The 12,118-nt window shown below is 49.6% G+C and overlaps 1 protein-coding gene across 7 annotated transcripts in view; it reads left to right on the plus strand.

The window, feature by feature from the left end:
• Positions 1-12,118, plus strand: part of Asap2 (ArfGAP with SH3 domain, ankyrin repeat and PH domain 2) — a 158,804-nt gene that overhangs the window by 143,107 nt on the left and 3,579 nt on the right. For 4 of the 7 annotated variants that reach the window (XM_006515047.2, XM_006515048.2, XM_030246641.1 and 1 more), the window contains 5 exons: positions 2,001-2,135; positions 3,536-3,701; positions 10,657-10,706; positions 10,989-11,059; positions 11,414-11,536. In XM_006515047.2, the coding sequence (XP_006515110.1) occupies positions 2,001-2,135; positions 3,536-3,701; positions 10,657-10,706; positions 10,989-11,059; positions 11,414-11,536 (545 nt within the window). Of the gene's footprint in view, positions 1-2,000; positions 2,136-3,535; positions 3,702-8,957; positions 9,053-10,656; positions 10,707-10,988; positions 11,060-11,413; positions 11,537-12,118 lie in introns of all 7 variants that reach the window. The other 3 variants (NM_001098168.1, NM_001004364.2, XR_001780443.2) reach the window with 2 other exon arrangements.

Raw genomic sequence — 12,118 nt, forward strand, 5'->3', positions numbered from 1 at the left:
ATTTTGAGTCCCCTGCAAATGCATATGGGCTTTGGCTTTGAGAAGTTACATGTGTGGGTGTTTATTCTGTAGCTGTTTTCTGTTTGCTTCCTTAAGGAATTCTATTACGTTTGGCATGCCAAACCGGTAGAGAATCTGCCTGGGTTCTTACTCTGGTAGAAGTGTGGACGGGGTAATGCAGGGTTGCCCCAGGCAGTGGTGATGGGTGGACCTCCAGCTGTTCAGCTAGGGTGTCCTCTGCTGCCTTCCCACTGTATCCTTTCTAAGCCTGCTCCCTTCCCAGTGCCCTCATGATTCTCTTTCTTCTTTCTCAGGGCTTAAAGCACTGAGATGACTTAGTATCTCTCTAGAATACCTTTGAAATGAAGGAGTAAAAGGTAGTAATTTGGGGAACGGTGCTCAGCATAATTGTAAAAAACACAAATGTGTGTGTCCTCCTGATGCCCCAAGTATGAAAGCATCACAAAACTATCCTGTCTCTACATAGCAGATCCACTGGACAGGTGATTTTTGTTTGTTTGCTTGCTTGGTTGCTTTTACAAATACGGGAACACAAACAGTTTGTCTTACAGTGAAGACCAGCTAGCCATTGTGCTTCATGAAGCGGCCAGCAAGTGGGCATCCTGGCTCGGCCAGGCCTGCCAACTGTAGGAAGGAAAGTCTTCCCTGGGGAGAACAGTGGCTTCCACGTGCTATCCCTGGGCTGTGGCTGCTATGCAGGAAGGCAGTATAAATTCTCTCTTGCAGCAGCTGGGAAGGGGAGCGCAATATGGGATGGTACTGGGTACTAAGCAGCTGGAGGAGCAACTGGACAGACCACATGTGTCACTGTCCTGCACTCGGGGAGGCCCAGAGAGTTAGGTGAACCACTGAAGAGCAAAGGTGTAGAGAGCAGGCCCTGTACCCTCCACCTCCCCCACCCCACCCCTCACACCCACACCACCGCATCCAGGGATCATTCATTCTTTATGGGCTTAATGAACACTCCCTGCCACCTCCTACAGGCTGTCCTGGGCAGCATGGGGCATTATGGGCATCTCACTGCTTCTCCATCCTGGAGAGGTGTGTTGATTCTGAAAGGCCCAGCGTCTCAGGGACTGAGTCTCTGCCTTCCCAGGGGAAGCTTGCACTGGCTCTATGACAGAGACCTCATTCCCTCCGTTGAGCATTAGGAAAGGACTGGCCAGCTCCTCAGCTTGGTTTCTTATAGTCCTGGAATCCGAGAGATTGCTTTTCCCACTTTTTTTCATTTTTTGCCATAATATCTTTACCTCTGTTTTTTTGTTTTTTGGGGTTTCTTGCTTTGTTTTCACATGAAGTAAATCACACTCCTGTCCTGCATCTCCCCTGCCCTAGAGTCTATGTTTAGTGTGAAGATGGAGTTCTCACCATATGCCCCACACTGAGATATGAGTTTACTCACCTTAGGGCAAGTTTGAAGTCTCCGTCTCAACTCTACGGCTGACCTGGGAAGGTGTGTCTCCTCCCAGGTGACCAGGGAAGCATGGTCACCATGGGGGTCACCTGAAGCAACAGGATCATCTGCACTGGTCTCCAGGCAGATATGTTACAGGAGGCTGGGGGAGAGCCCCGCCCACAGTGTCTGGAACACACCCTTCCTCCTGCCCACTCTGGCTGAGAACAGGGTCTCTGTGGCCCACAGTGGGAGGTGATAGAAGGGCAGAGATGAACAGACGTTCCGTAGATACTGAATGCAATGCTCAGTAGATTTATGGCTGTTTATTTTCTTCTTCAAACTATATCTTTAAAGTTTCATCAGAGTGAAAAGGCCACCCGTGAGCATTTCCTGGAGCACCTTATTTATTATTCTCACTTTCTCTAGTAGAGAAAAGAGTAAATCTCAGGGCTCTGTTGCTGTTCTAGAAGGCTCATGTTGACCTTTTATGAGTGAGAGGATCAATAACGACGTGTTTTGTTTCTGTTTTTGTTCCGTGTGTGTGTGTGTGCCTGTGTGTGCGTGTGTATGCGTGTGGGTTTAGTTCAGACAGCCACCTCAGCTAACACCCTGTGGAAGACAAACTCTGTAGGTGTGGACGGTATCAGCAGGCAGCGATCTTCGTCAGATCTGCCAGCTGTCCACCCACCGCTGCCCCCTCTTCGAGTGACATCTACCAGTACGTTTTTTTTTTTTTTCCTCCTTTTTCCTTTCTTGCCAGGGGGCCTTATAAATCTGGAAGACAAGGGCACCACTGGCAGCTGTGGGCTGTATGCAGATACATACCAGATGTTGCCCCTATGGCCCCAACCCTTGTAGCCTCTGCCTTAAACCTCCACTCATTCCCTTGCTACCCCTAAAATGACTCACTCTTTATTCTGTCTCGCCAGGTATTTTAACAGGATCCACACTTGAATTTCTTTGGCTGTGTAGTGATTTGGGAGTGGTCATGATATTTTCAATGCCAATATGTGGTTAGCAGTTCCCAATGCTGGGAGACAGGCAATACGAAAGGGCCTTTCTCCTGCTCCAGACATTTTCACTGGGTCAGTGACACCAGCCCTCTCTGCTCCCTGTCCTACCTCGGCTAAGGAGCAGGGAGTCCTGCATCTGGTTCTATTGCTTCCAAGGCATCAGGGCCCCTTGGTGCCTATGGCTTATGCAGAAAGCAGCTCTAACCCTCTGCAGGAATTGCCAAGAGCAGTAGCAGCAGCAGGGGCAGTATGCCCTGGGAGCTCTGCAGAGGGATTTGGGGCAGGGTCCAGCTGTAGTACACTCAGGTCAAACATCAAGAAGAATCTCAATATGGTGTTGCTGGGCTAATATACCTTAGACTTTTCCATTAAAATGGAAAAGGGAAGAAAGAGGGAGAGAAACCATAAAAAAGATCCTTTTTCCCTGCCCATAGCCCTTCTTGGCCTGTTCCTATCCTGAGGCAAGCCACTGACAAGGGCCTGGTGCAGTTTGGAAGATGGGTGGGTGAAGGAAGGCCCAGGCACTTGACCTCATTCCATTGTTGTTTTTAAACAGCTCTGCCCACTTTGTCACTATGCTTTGCTTATTACAGCCTATTGTCTGTAAAACACAGATAGTAGAAACTAACACCTCTCCACTCAGACTGCGAGCCCCATACTCGTCAATGGTCACAGTTTGTCCTTAAAGCTTACTCCACGATGGGTCAGTGGGGTGCTTAGGGCTCTGCCCCTTTCTGGTGGTAGGCAGGTCACTTGATGCAAAAAGAGCCCTGGCTCAAGCATTCTCCGTGTCCCAGGGCAGATGCCAAGCATGAGCCTAATCTCAGGGTCTGCCCGCTCGGTTGGTTTTGGGGCAGCTCAAAGGGCTGGTCCCTACATGGGTTTCTGGCTAAACACACACAGGCCATAGCAAACTTTCAGCGGTAGTCAAGGCTGCCCTTATTGGTTTGCCCCTCCTTGTAGTTTCCCAGAATAGACAGGCTGAGAAGCAGCCATAGGTATACCCAGAAGAGTGCTAGAGAAGGGAGAAGCGTCCAATAAGAGACTAGATATAGGACCCGCGGGCTCACTCTCTCTTGCATCCCTACCCCTTTGCTCTCCGCAGATCCCCTGACCACCACACCACCCCCTCCTGTGGCTAAGACATCAGGAACTCTAGAAGCCATGAACCAGCCGAGCAAGTCCTCCCAACCTGGGACCTCACAGAGCAAGCCCCCGCCCCTGCCACCTCAGCCACCCAGCCGCCTGCCTCAGAAGAAACCAGCTTCCGGGTAACTGTTGCCCCTGCCTGGCTACTCTTTGCTTGGCCACATCAGCCACCACTGCCTCTCCAGTGGTGTTGACCTCATTTCTTCATTGTTGGGATTTCCGTGTGAGCCCTGGAAATCTGTGTTTCTACCATGCTAGGCTGAGAGGCCAAGTGTGTAACTTACTGATCAGCTAGCTCTCTGGGATATTAACGTTAATTCTGTAAGGAGGTTTTTAGCTGTCATACAAACTTAGACCTTAAATATGCATAATTGGCTTAGAGTTTTGTGCATTAACACTGGGGTTTTTGGGGTCAGGTTCTCAAGACCAGGCTCCTGTTGGTTCTGTGTTCTACTCCCTAGAAACATTATCTTGGTTGTACTGCCCCTCTACAGGGTCTGTTAGGTGTTTCCTATAGACAAGGGCTTTCTCCTTTGTGCACACACTGCAAACAGATCCGGTTACCTATTTTGAAATTATTTAACATTTTTATACTTTATTTTATTTGTATGAGTTTTGGTATCAGGAACCGGCTTGGCAGATTGCCTCTGAATCCAGTGATGACACGCATAGGGCGACAAGGGACCTGAGCATCCATTGCCGTGGCAATAAGGGTAGGAAGTGGACTCTGGGAATGTATGCAATTGCCATGGCAACAGATGCACAGGTCCCTGTCGCCTATGGGTGTCATCACTGGGTTCAGAGGCAATTTGCCAAGATTGTTCCTGATACCAACAATGAGTATTTTGCCTGCTTATATATGTGTGCACTACTTACATATCTATTGCCTGAGGAGGCCAGGTGTGTCAGATTCCTGGACTGGAGTTAAAGATGGCTGTGAGCAAACCGGATAGTGGTGGTGCACGCCTTTCATCCCAGCACTTAGGAGGCAGAGGCAGGTGAATTTCTGAGTTCGAGGACAGCCTGGTCTACAGAGTGAGTTCCAGGACAGCCAGGACTACACAGAGAAACCCTGTCTCGAAAAAAAAAATAAAAAAAAGAAAGGGAGAGGGAGAGAGAGAAAGAGAGAGAGAAGGAAGGAAGGAAGGGAAGGGGAAGGAAGGGAAGGGAAGGGAAGGGAAGGGAAGGGAAGGGAAGGAAGGAAGGAAGGAAGGAAGGAAGGAAGGAAGGAAGGAAGGAAGGAAGGAAGGAAGGAAGGAAGGAAGATAGGAAGATAGATGACTGTAATCCATCATATGGGTGCTCAGAATCAAGCCCATGTCCTCTGGAAGATTAACCAGTACTCTGAACTACTGAGCCATCTGTTAACCACGACCACCCTCCTCTCCCACCCATCTCTAAATCTCTTAATCTATATTTTTTATAGTAGAAAGTGGATTTTGTTTAAGAGTTGTCTTAGGGTTTTACTTCTGTGAACAGACATCATGACCAAGGCAAGTCTTATAAAGGACAACATTTAATTGGGGCTGGCTTACAGGTTCAGAGGTTCAGTCCATTGTCATCAAGATGGAAAAATGGTAGTATCTAGGCAGGCATGGTGCAGGAGAAGCTGAGAGTTCTACATCTTCATCTGAAGGCTGCTAGTGGAAGACTGACTTCAAGGCAGCTAGGATGAGGGTCTTAAAGCCCACAACTACAGTGACACACCTACTCCAACAAGGCTATACCTCCTAAAAGTGCCACTCCCTGGCCTGAGCTTATACAAACCATCACAAGAATCTTTGCTTTTGTGGCTACACTTCTGAGTCGAGGTCTGGGTGGGAGGTGATGTAGTCAGAGCTACAGAATGTATGTATATGTACACAAATGTGCCTTTATCTCTTTATGTATTCTATAGATTTCTCTGTTGGACCCCGGAGTTCATGTCAGTGGCTCCAGTTTCACTCACACAGGGACAGATAGCGCCAGCACCTGAGGTTTTGAGACCCGTTTAGCTGTGCACATGCTTTACAAAGTCCTCTTACCAGGACGGCCGGTGGCACAATGGAGCGGCTTGCCTTTGCCATAGCCGAGTCCCCCAGGGTGGAAGTGGTGTAGTAGAGGCTGGCGTCACGGAGGTCTCCACACTCTGTAGATTTGGTAGCCCTCATCTGGGCTGCTGACCGCAGCATCCACACACATATATATGATCTCTTCAGGTGGTGTGACTTCCTCAAGACATGAGGCCTGGACCTAAGACAAGTCCCTCAAAGCAAGCCAGGCCCTGGGAACTAGCCAGTGTTACTGCATGAGCAATGCTGGACACTAGGCCCGAGCGCAGATAGAGAAGGTTCCAGTGGGACACAGGACAGCCAGAGTAATCATTTGAATGCTGTTTCCCCCAACTTGCTACACCCTTGCTCAGAGGTGAGAACCCTGCTCCTATGCTCAGTAATACAGTTGCCCCTTCCTGTGATTGCCCTCCTGGTTCTGCCTCTGCCTGTCCTAGAGGCTGAAGCCTTCTTTCCCTGCTTGGACCAAGTCTAGTTCCGGTACCCATGCTTAGCCATGCAGCCTCTAGCCCCCATCCAGGCCAGGTGTCCCTGCTATGTCACTGACCCCTTGTCTCATCCAGGTTGGATCTTTAGTCTGGTCACTAGACCACTCAGTCCTGCCCCCAGCCTGACCTTTGCCCTGCTGGGCTCTGACAAACCTCTCTGTTCAAATGCATGAAGCCCCACGCCCTGCTACTTTCAATATAATTCCTGTGTCTCATCTGTCAGACAGAGTTGGTCTTTCCCTTAAATGTGCCATCTGGTTTTTATCAAATAACACAACTGTTCTGACAGCCCTGCCTTATCCCAGAGGACAAATCCAGGTATATGTTCCCAATTGAACCCCAGCCCCAAGGCCCTGTGTCTTTCTGAGTCTTCCCTCCTTAGCCTCTGGCCCAGAGTCAGTTTTGAAGATGGTGATGGTGACAGCTAGCTTCTCATATGGCTCACCAAAGCCAGCCTGGTGGCACTGCCATCTAGAGGTAGGGTTGGAAGCACAGTCCCCAGCTGGGCTCTACACTGTATCTGGGAAGTGGGGTTTTCTTATTAACTGGCATTCTGTCACCATCTTCTTCAATTCCTCTGTCATTTCTGTGCCCGTTTTAAAAATACGCTTGCAGCCAGGCATGGTGGCGCACGTCTTTAATCCCAGCACTCAGGAGGCAGAGGCAGGCAGATCTGTGAGGCCAGCCTGGTCTACAAAGTGAGTTCCAGGATAGCCAGGGCTATACAGAGAAACCTTGTCTGGGGGGGGGGGGGGGACGCTTGCAGAGAAGTTTTCTCCACTTACCCTTTTTTAAAATGTTGATTCTCATAGTAAATCAAACTCTTTTTATACCATCGGAGTTTTGTTCTGTGGGAACTTTATCTCTCATTTCATAAGGACTGAATAATTTGGGAGAGAAGAGGGCTTTTTCTTTGCTGGCTTCTTGGGTTTGTGCCTCTGTGTAGTTGTAGTGTTCCCTGTAAGTGCCCCTGTGCCCTCTCTTCATGCCTCCGGTTAGACAGTTATCACTGACTAGCAGACTGCACTTGGCTCTTTCCTCACTGTAACAAATAGCCAAGAGAAACAGTCTGAAAAAAGAGACGTGTGTATTGGTTCACAGTTCTTGCCACAGGCCATTTGGCTCCATTACAATCGGCCTGTGGAAAGACAAGAACATCATGGCAGTGTGGGCAAAACTGTTTACCTTACAGCAGCAGGAAGCAGAGTAGAGAGTGAGCCAGAGATGTGCTAGGTCCTTGAAAGGCATGACCCTGGTGACCCTGTCTCCTGCTTGCTGTTCCCCTTTAATAATGCTACCAGATTTTGACTCCATCAATGGACGAACTCACGTCCCAAAAGTACATCACCTGGCAGCTGACATTGAAGCATGAGAATCTTTTGGGGGAACATTTTGTATCCAGATCCAACACTAGGTTTCCCTGAGACAGTGGGGCTGTTTGTCTGTGGAACTCTTGAGTCTGAGCGATTCCCCCGTCCTTGGACAACTTAGGTTCATGGTGTCTGCCTAAAAGGTGTATGAATTCTGGGAGTCACATTAAAATTCATCTTATAGTTGATCCTCCAGCTTTTGAGATGTTTCTGCCAGCTGCCCTTGGTGTCCCAGGGTGAGATGTCCTGCCCTATGCCTTCCCTGGAATGGAAGCTGTCTTCAGTGTGCTGGGGAGGGATACCTGGGAGTCCAGCTCCTGACTTAGCTTTGGGGGTCTTGTTGTGGTTTATTCTTGGTGAATCCTCTTGCTCATGGCATGGCCTGCCCTATCTCCCACTTCCAGAGGCCCTTAGCCTGACAGGGATACTACCATATACTCAGGACTGTTCAGGGCTTTTGTTACACTTGTGTACGAGTCTCCTGCTTAGTCAACTAGGTTAGTTATAATTCTTCCTGACGTTTCCAGCTTCCAAAGTTCTCTCCTTTCCAGTTCTTTGTGCATTTGGTTTGAATTTTCATTTCTAATTGTTTTGCTTGGGAAGTGTATTTTCAATACACTATTCCTCTTTCCTTCCTCCTTCTTCCTCCTCCCTTCTCCCTCACCTCTTTCTCTCTCTCTCTCTCTCCCTATATCCTACTTCCATAATGATACTGAGGATAGAACCCAGAGCCTCTCACCTTCTATGAGTGCACTCATTCCTCACTGATTGACAGCTCCAGGCCACAGTCTGGCATTTTGAAATCAGAATGTCGCTTGTACTGCTTTGTCAAGACATCCTTCAAGAGCTCAAAGTACACATCCACACCGTACTATTTGTAAATGGTGATTTGATTAAGGTCGGCTGCTGAGTTACACTGTCACAAGTACGTCCCAAGCCCCTATGCTGGACAGCCATGGACTGGGCCTCCTTGACCGTGTTTCCTTCCTCTTCCTCTTGTAATGTTCTTGGATTCTCTGGCTCCTAGATACTGCTTTTCAAGGTGCCAGGTCATCTCTTAAATTTCTGGACAAGGAGCAGAGGACTCCTGGCACTCTCTAGGCAGATGAAGACAGTGGTACTAGCCAGCAAGCCCCAGCTCCCAGCGTCCTCCTCCTGTCCACTTCCCCAGGGATCACAAAAGCCATGCCAGAGCTGTGGATGAGTTTTCTGTCCAGTGCCATGTCACTGGTTTTAATCCAACTGAAAGGGGAGGCGTGCAGTGACACAGCAGATGATGTTAGGGTGTGGCTTGTCTACCACAGATTTGGGTTAACAGACCCAGGTTGCCACTGCTGGTAGAACTCCATGTAAAGGAAGGCAGGGTGTATATTCTTTGTAAAGGAACTACCGCTGTCGCCGCCATCACTACCTGCTGCCAATTATTTTGAACATGATATAAATCTGTCATTCCATATTTGTTCTTTTAGAGCAGGAGACAGCAAGAGCGGGCCTACAGGCAAGCTGCCACCCCTGCTTATGTCCATGAGTCACAAGCTGTCAGTGGGCTTTGTACTTACACGTGGTGGGTGAAATTTTCATTTGAGAATCTTTCATGGCATGTGAAATTCCTGCATCTTAGTTTCTCTTCTCTTGCTGTGAAGAGACACTGTGACCAAGCCAACTTATAAAAGGAGTTTATTGGGGCTCACAGTCCCATAGTCAGAGTCCATGACCATCAGGGTGGAGAGCATAGCAGCAGGCAGGCAGGCATGGCCCTGAGCAGTAGCTGAGAGCTTATATCCTAATCCACTGGCACAAGACAGGGAGAACTGGGAATAGAATGGACTTTTGGAGCCTCAAAGCCCATCTTCAGTGACACACCTTCTCCCAAAGACCACACCTCCTAATCATTCCTAAACAGTTCCACCAACTGGGGACCGAGTATTCATATATACGAGCGTAAGGGGGCCATTCTCACTCAAACCACCACACTTGTAAGTGAAGTTGACATGGCACACTTTGTGCGCTGATAGATCATCCATGATACCTTCCCACCTTGGTAGCAGACAGATGAATAGTTGCCACGAAGACTAACTCAAAAATTCATCATTTGGTTTTTTACTTTTTTTGTATTAGCCTAGGTTAGTCTTGAACTTGTGACCCCTCTTCCTCCCGGGTGTTGGGTGCATTTGTTTTTCATGGCCTTTCAGGACAAGACAGGCTGACTATGACCCTCTGCTAAGTAGCTCATATGAGCATTTCATATCTGAGTTGACCACAGAATAGGAAGTTGGCCACTCCACTTAATAGTGTCTGCTAGGACATACACGCCCAGAGGCAGTGGGAATCAAACTGAAACTTGGCTCGTATGATTTTCAGTCCCTTGGGGAAAAAAAATAAGACTATAACCAAGTCTCGTTCTTCACCTCTTCGTCCTGAGGCTGCACACACCAGCACCCACTGGGACTGCAGAGGAAGTGTGTGAAGGAAGTGACTTGCTGCGGAAAGAATCCCATCCCAGGCTGCCTCCCTGCTTCCTCAGCCCCTCCCAAGGCTTGCCTGCCCAGTTGTTTGTCTTACTTTCTGCTAGGTCCCACCAGCCTGGCTAGGCAACTGAGAGGAAAGCCTCTCTCTTGGCCTTCACAGGCCCTGCTCCCTTTAGAGAAGGAACAAAGCTAGTGTCCCACCTCTCTGCATATATACCAGTGGCAGGTCTCAGTTGATAGAGCCCCCTCTGCCCACTGTAAGAAGCACTTGTTTGTCTCCATGGCATGACTATAGGCTTGTGCTCTGCCCCTTGACCACAACATTGGTTCCCAGGGCAGGCACCACGGAGCTCAGAGGTGTAGGAGGCACTGATTTGTGGTGCCAGCACAGACCCTGGCAGAGCCACCCAGGCCTGTGGTTAAGCTTCAGCCCCTCCCTTTCTCATGATGATGGCGGCTCAGGCTGGGGCCAGAGTACGCAGACGATGAATGTGTGCTTAGCTTCTGCCCTGGGCTAGGATCAGGACCTAGTACTTGGCTCCACACCTTTCCTTTTTTCAAGAGTGGGGAGTAGGCACATGTGATGGGATACAGCAAGCACAAATTTAAGCACTGATGGCAGGTCCCTTTATCATTAAGGGGATTAAGGTCAGAGCACGTGGCCTCAGTGATCAATAAATCTGTATTTCTTTCCTGGTAGGACTGACAAGCCAACCCCGCTGACCAACAAAGGACAGCCGAGAGGACCTGGTAATTATTTAACTTGGAACAGGTTGATCCTGCAGGGATGGGGTGGGGTGGAGTTGGGGTTGGGGGGTATGGATTTTAGGTAGCTAGCTGGTCAGGTATAAAGAAGTTCACTGCCTTATACAGGTCTTTTCTCTTGAAACCACCAAACTTGTGGAGAGTCCTGCTTTCAGATATAACCTTGTGATTCTTACATTGTCTTACAGTTAAAGTGGATGGATAGGGATGGGGTGTTCTATAAAGTTGCTTTGTCATGGCCCTAACGCAGTGGATCTCTCTGCACAGAAGCTTCGGGTCCTCTGTCCAACGCCATGGCCCTGCAGCCCCCAGCACCCATGCCTAGGAAGTCACAGGCGGTAAGTGCACAAGCCTGCTATCCTGCTACTAGTCAGAGGGCTCCGAGGCAGCCGGGCTCTGTTGCTCCTTGGAGGAGGGCTGGGAGCTTCTTTCTGGTGCTGTTTCATGATCTGGGGAGCTGGCCAGCTTGGCCCTCTGCTCATCATCCCCATGAGCACCAGACCCCAGGTGTTTCATTTCCTGCCTCTGCCCAGGCTCCTGCTACACCCAGCCAGCCCCACTTGCTTGACCTCTGTGGGTTTCCGAGCCTAGGCACATGGCTCATGAGGCAAGCAGAAAGCATGAGGCCTGTTCTCTGGCTAAGAACTTGGCTTCCTACAACCCTAGCCTTCACACTTCCTTTTCTGATGTAGACCAAGTCAAAGCCCAAGCGAGTGAAAGCACTCTACAACTGCGTGGCTGACAACCCAGACGAGCTGACTTTCTCTGAGGGCGACGTGATCATTGTGGATGGGGAAGAGGATCAGGAGTGGTGGGTGAGTCGGGGTGGGGTCACAGGGGCCTGTGCGCAAGTCAAGGTGGGGCCATGGGGGCCTGTGCACAAGTCAGGGTGGGGCCATGGGGTGTGTCTGTGCACAAGTCAGGGTGGGGCGACGGGGCCTGTGAACAGTGGAAGCTCTCAGCCTAAGCAATCTGGATCTGGTGCTGCTACCAGTCTGATGAGCAGTGCCTTCCTCATCTCTGGTGTCTCCTGTGTGGGCACCTTCTTCTGAGTGGGCCTGATCTGTCCCTCAGGTGAACACCTCACTATAATGATGGGTAGACCACTTAGGCTACATTTTCATAACACGCTTGACCTGAACCAAGAGCCTTGGGGCCCTAGATTTTCACTGCCAATTTATGGAGCAAGGCATCCAGAGAGCTGGGCTCCAGGGCGGAGTCCTCATGTCTTTTTGATCCCGACAAAAGCTTTATGCTGCTCAGCATCCAGGTAGTATAAGAGTGGCATGGACACTGGGCTTCTCCCAGAAGCCCTTGCAACTCAGACTCAACCCCTTACAAGCTGAGGACCTTGGCAGCAGGTGCTTGGGGTCTATAGACCTGGGTGACATCATTTC

The sequence above is a fragment of the Mus musculus genome, chromosome 12 (assembly GCF_000001635.26).
Source record: "Mus musculus strain C57BL/6J chromosome 12, GRCm38.p6 C57BL/6J".
NCBI classification, from domain to species: Eukaryota; Metazoa; Chordata; class Mammalia; order Rodentia; family Muridae; genus Mus; species Mus musculus.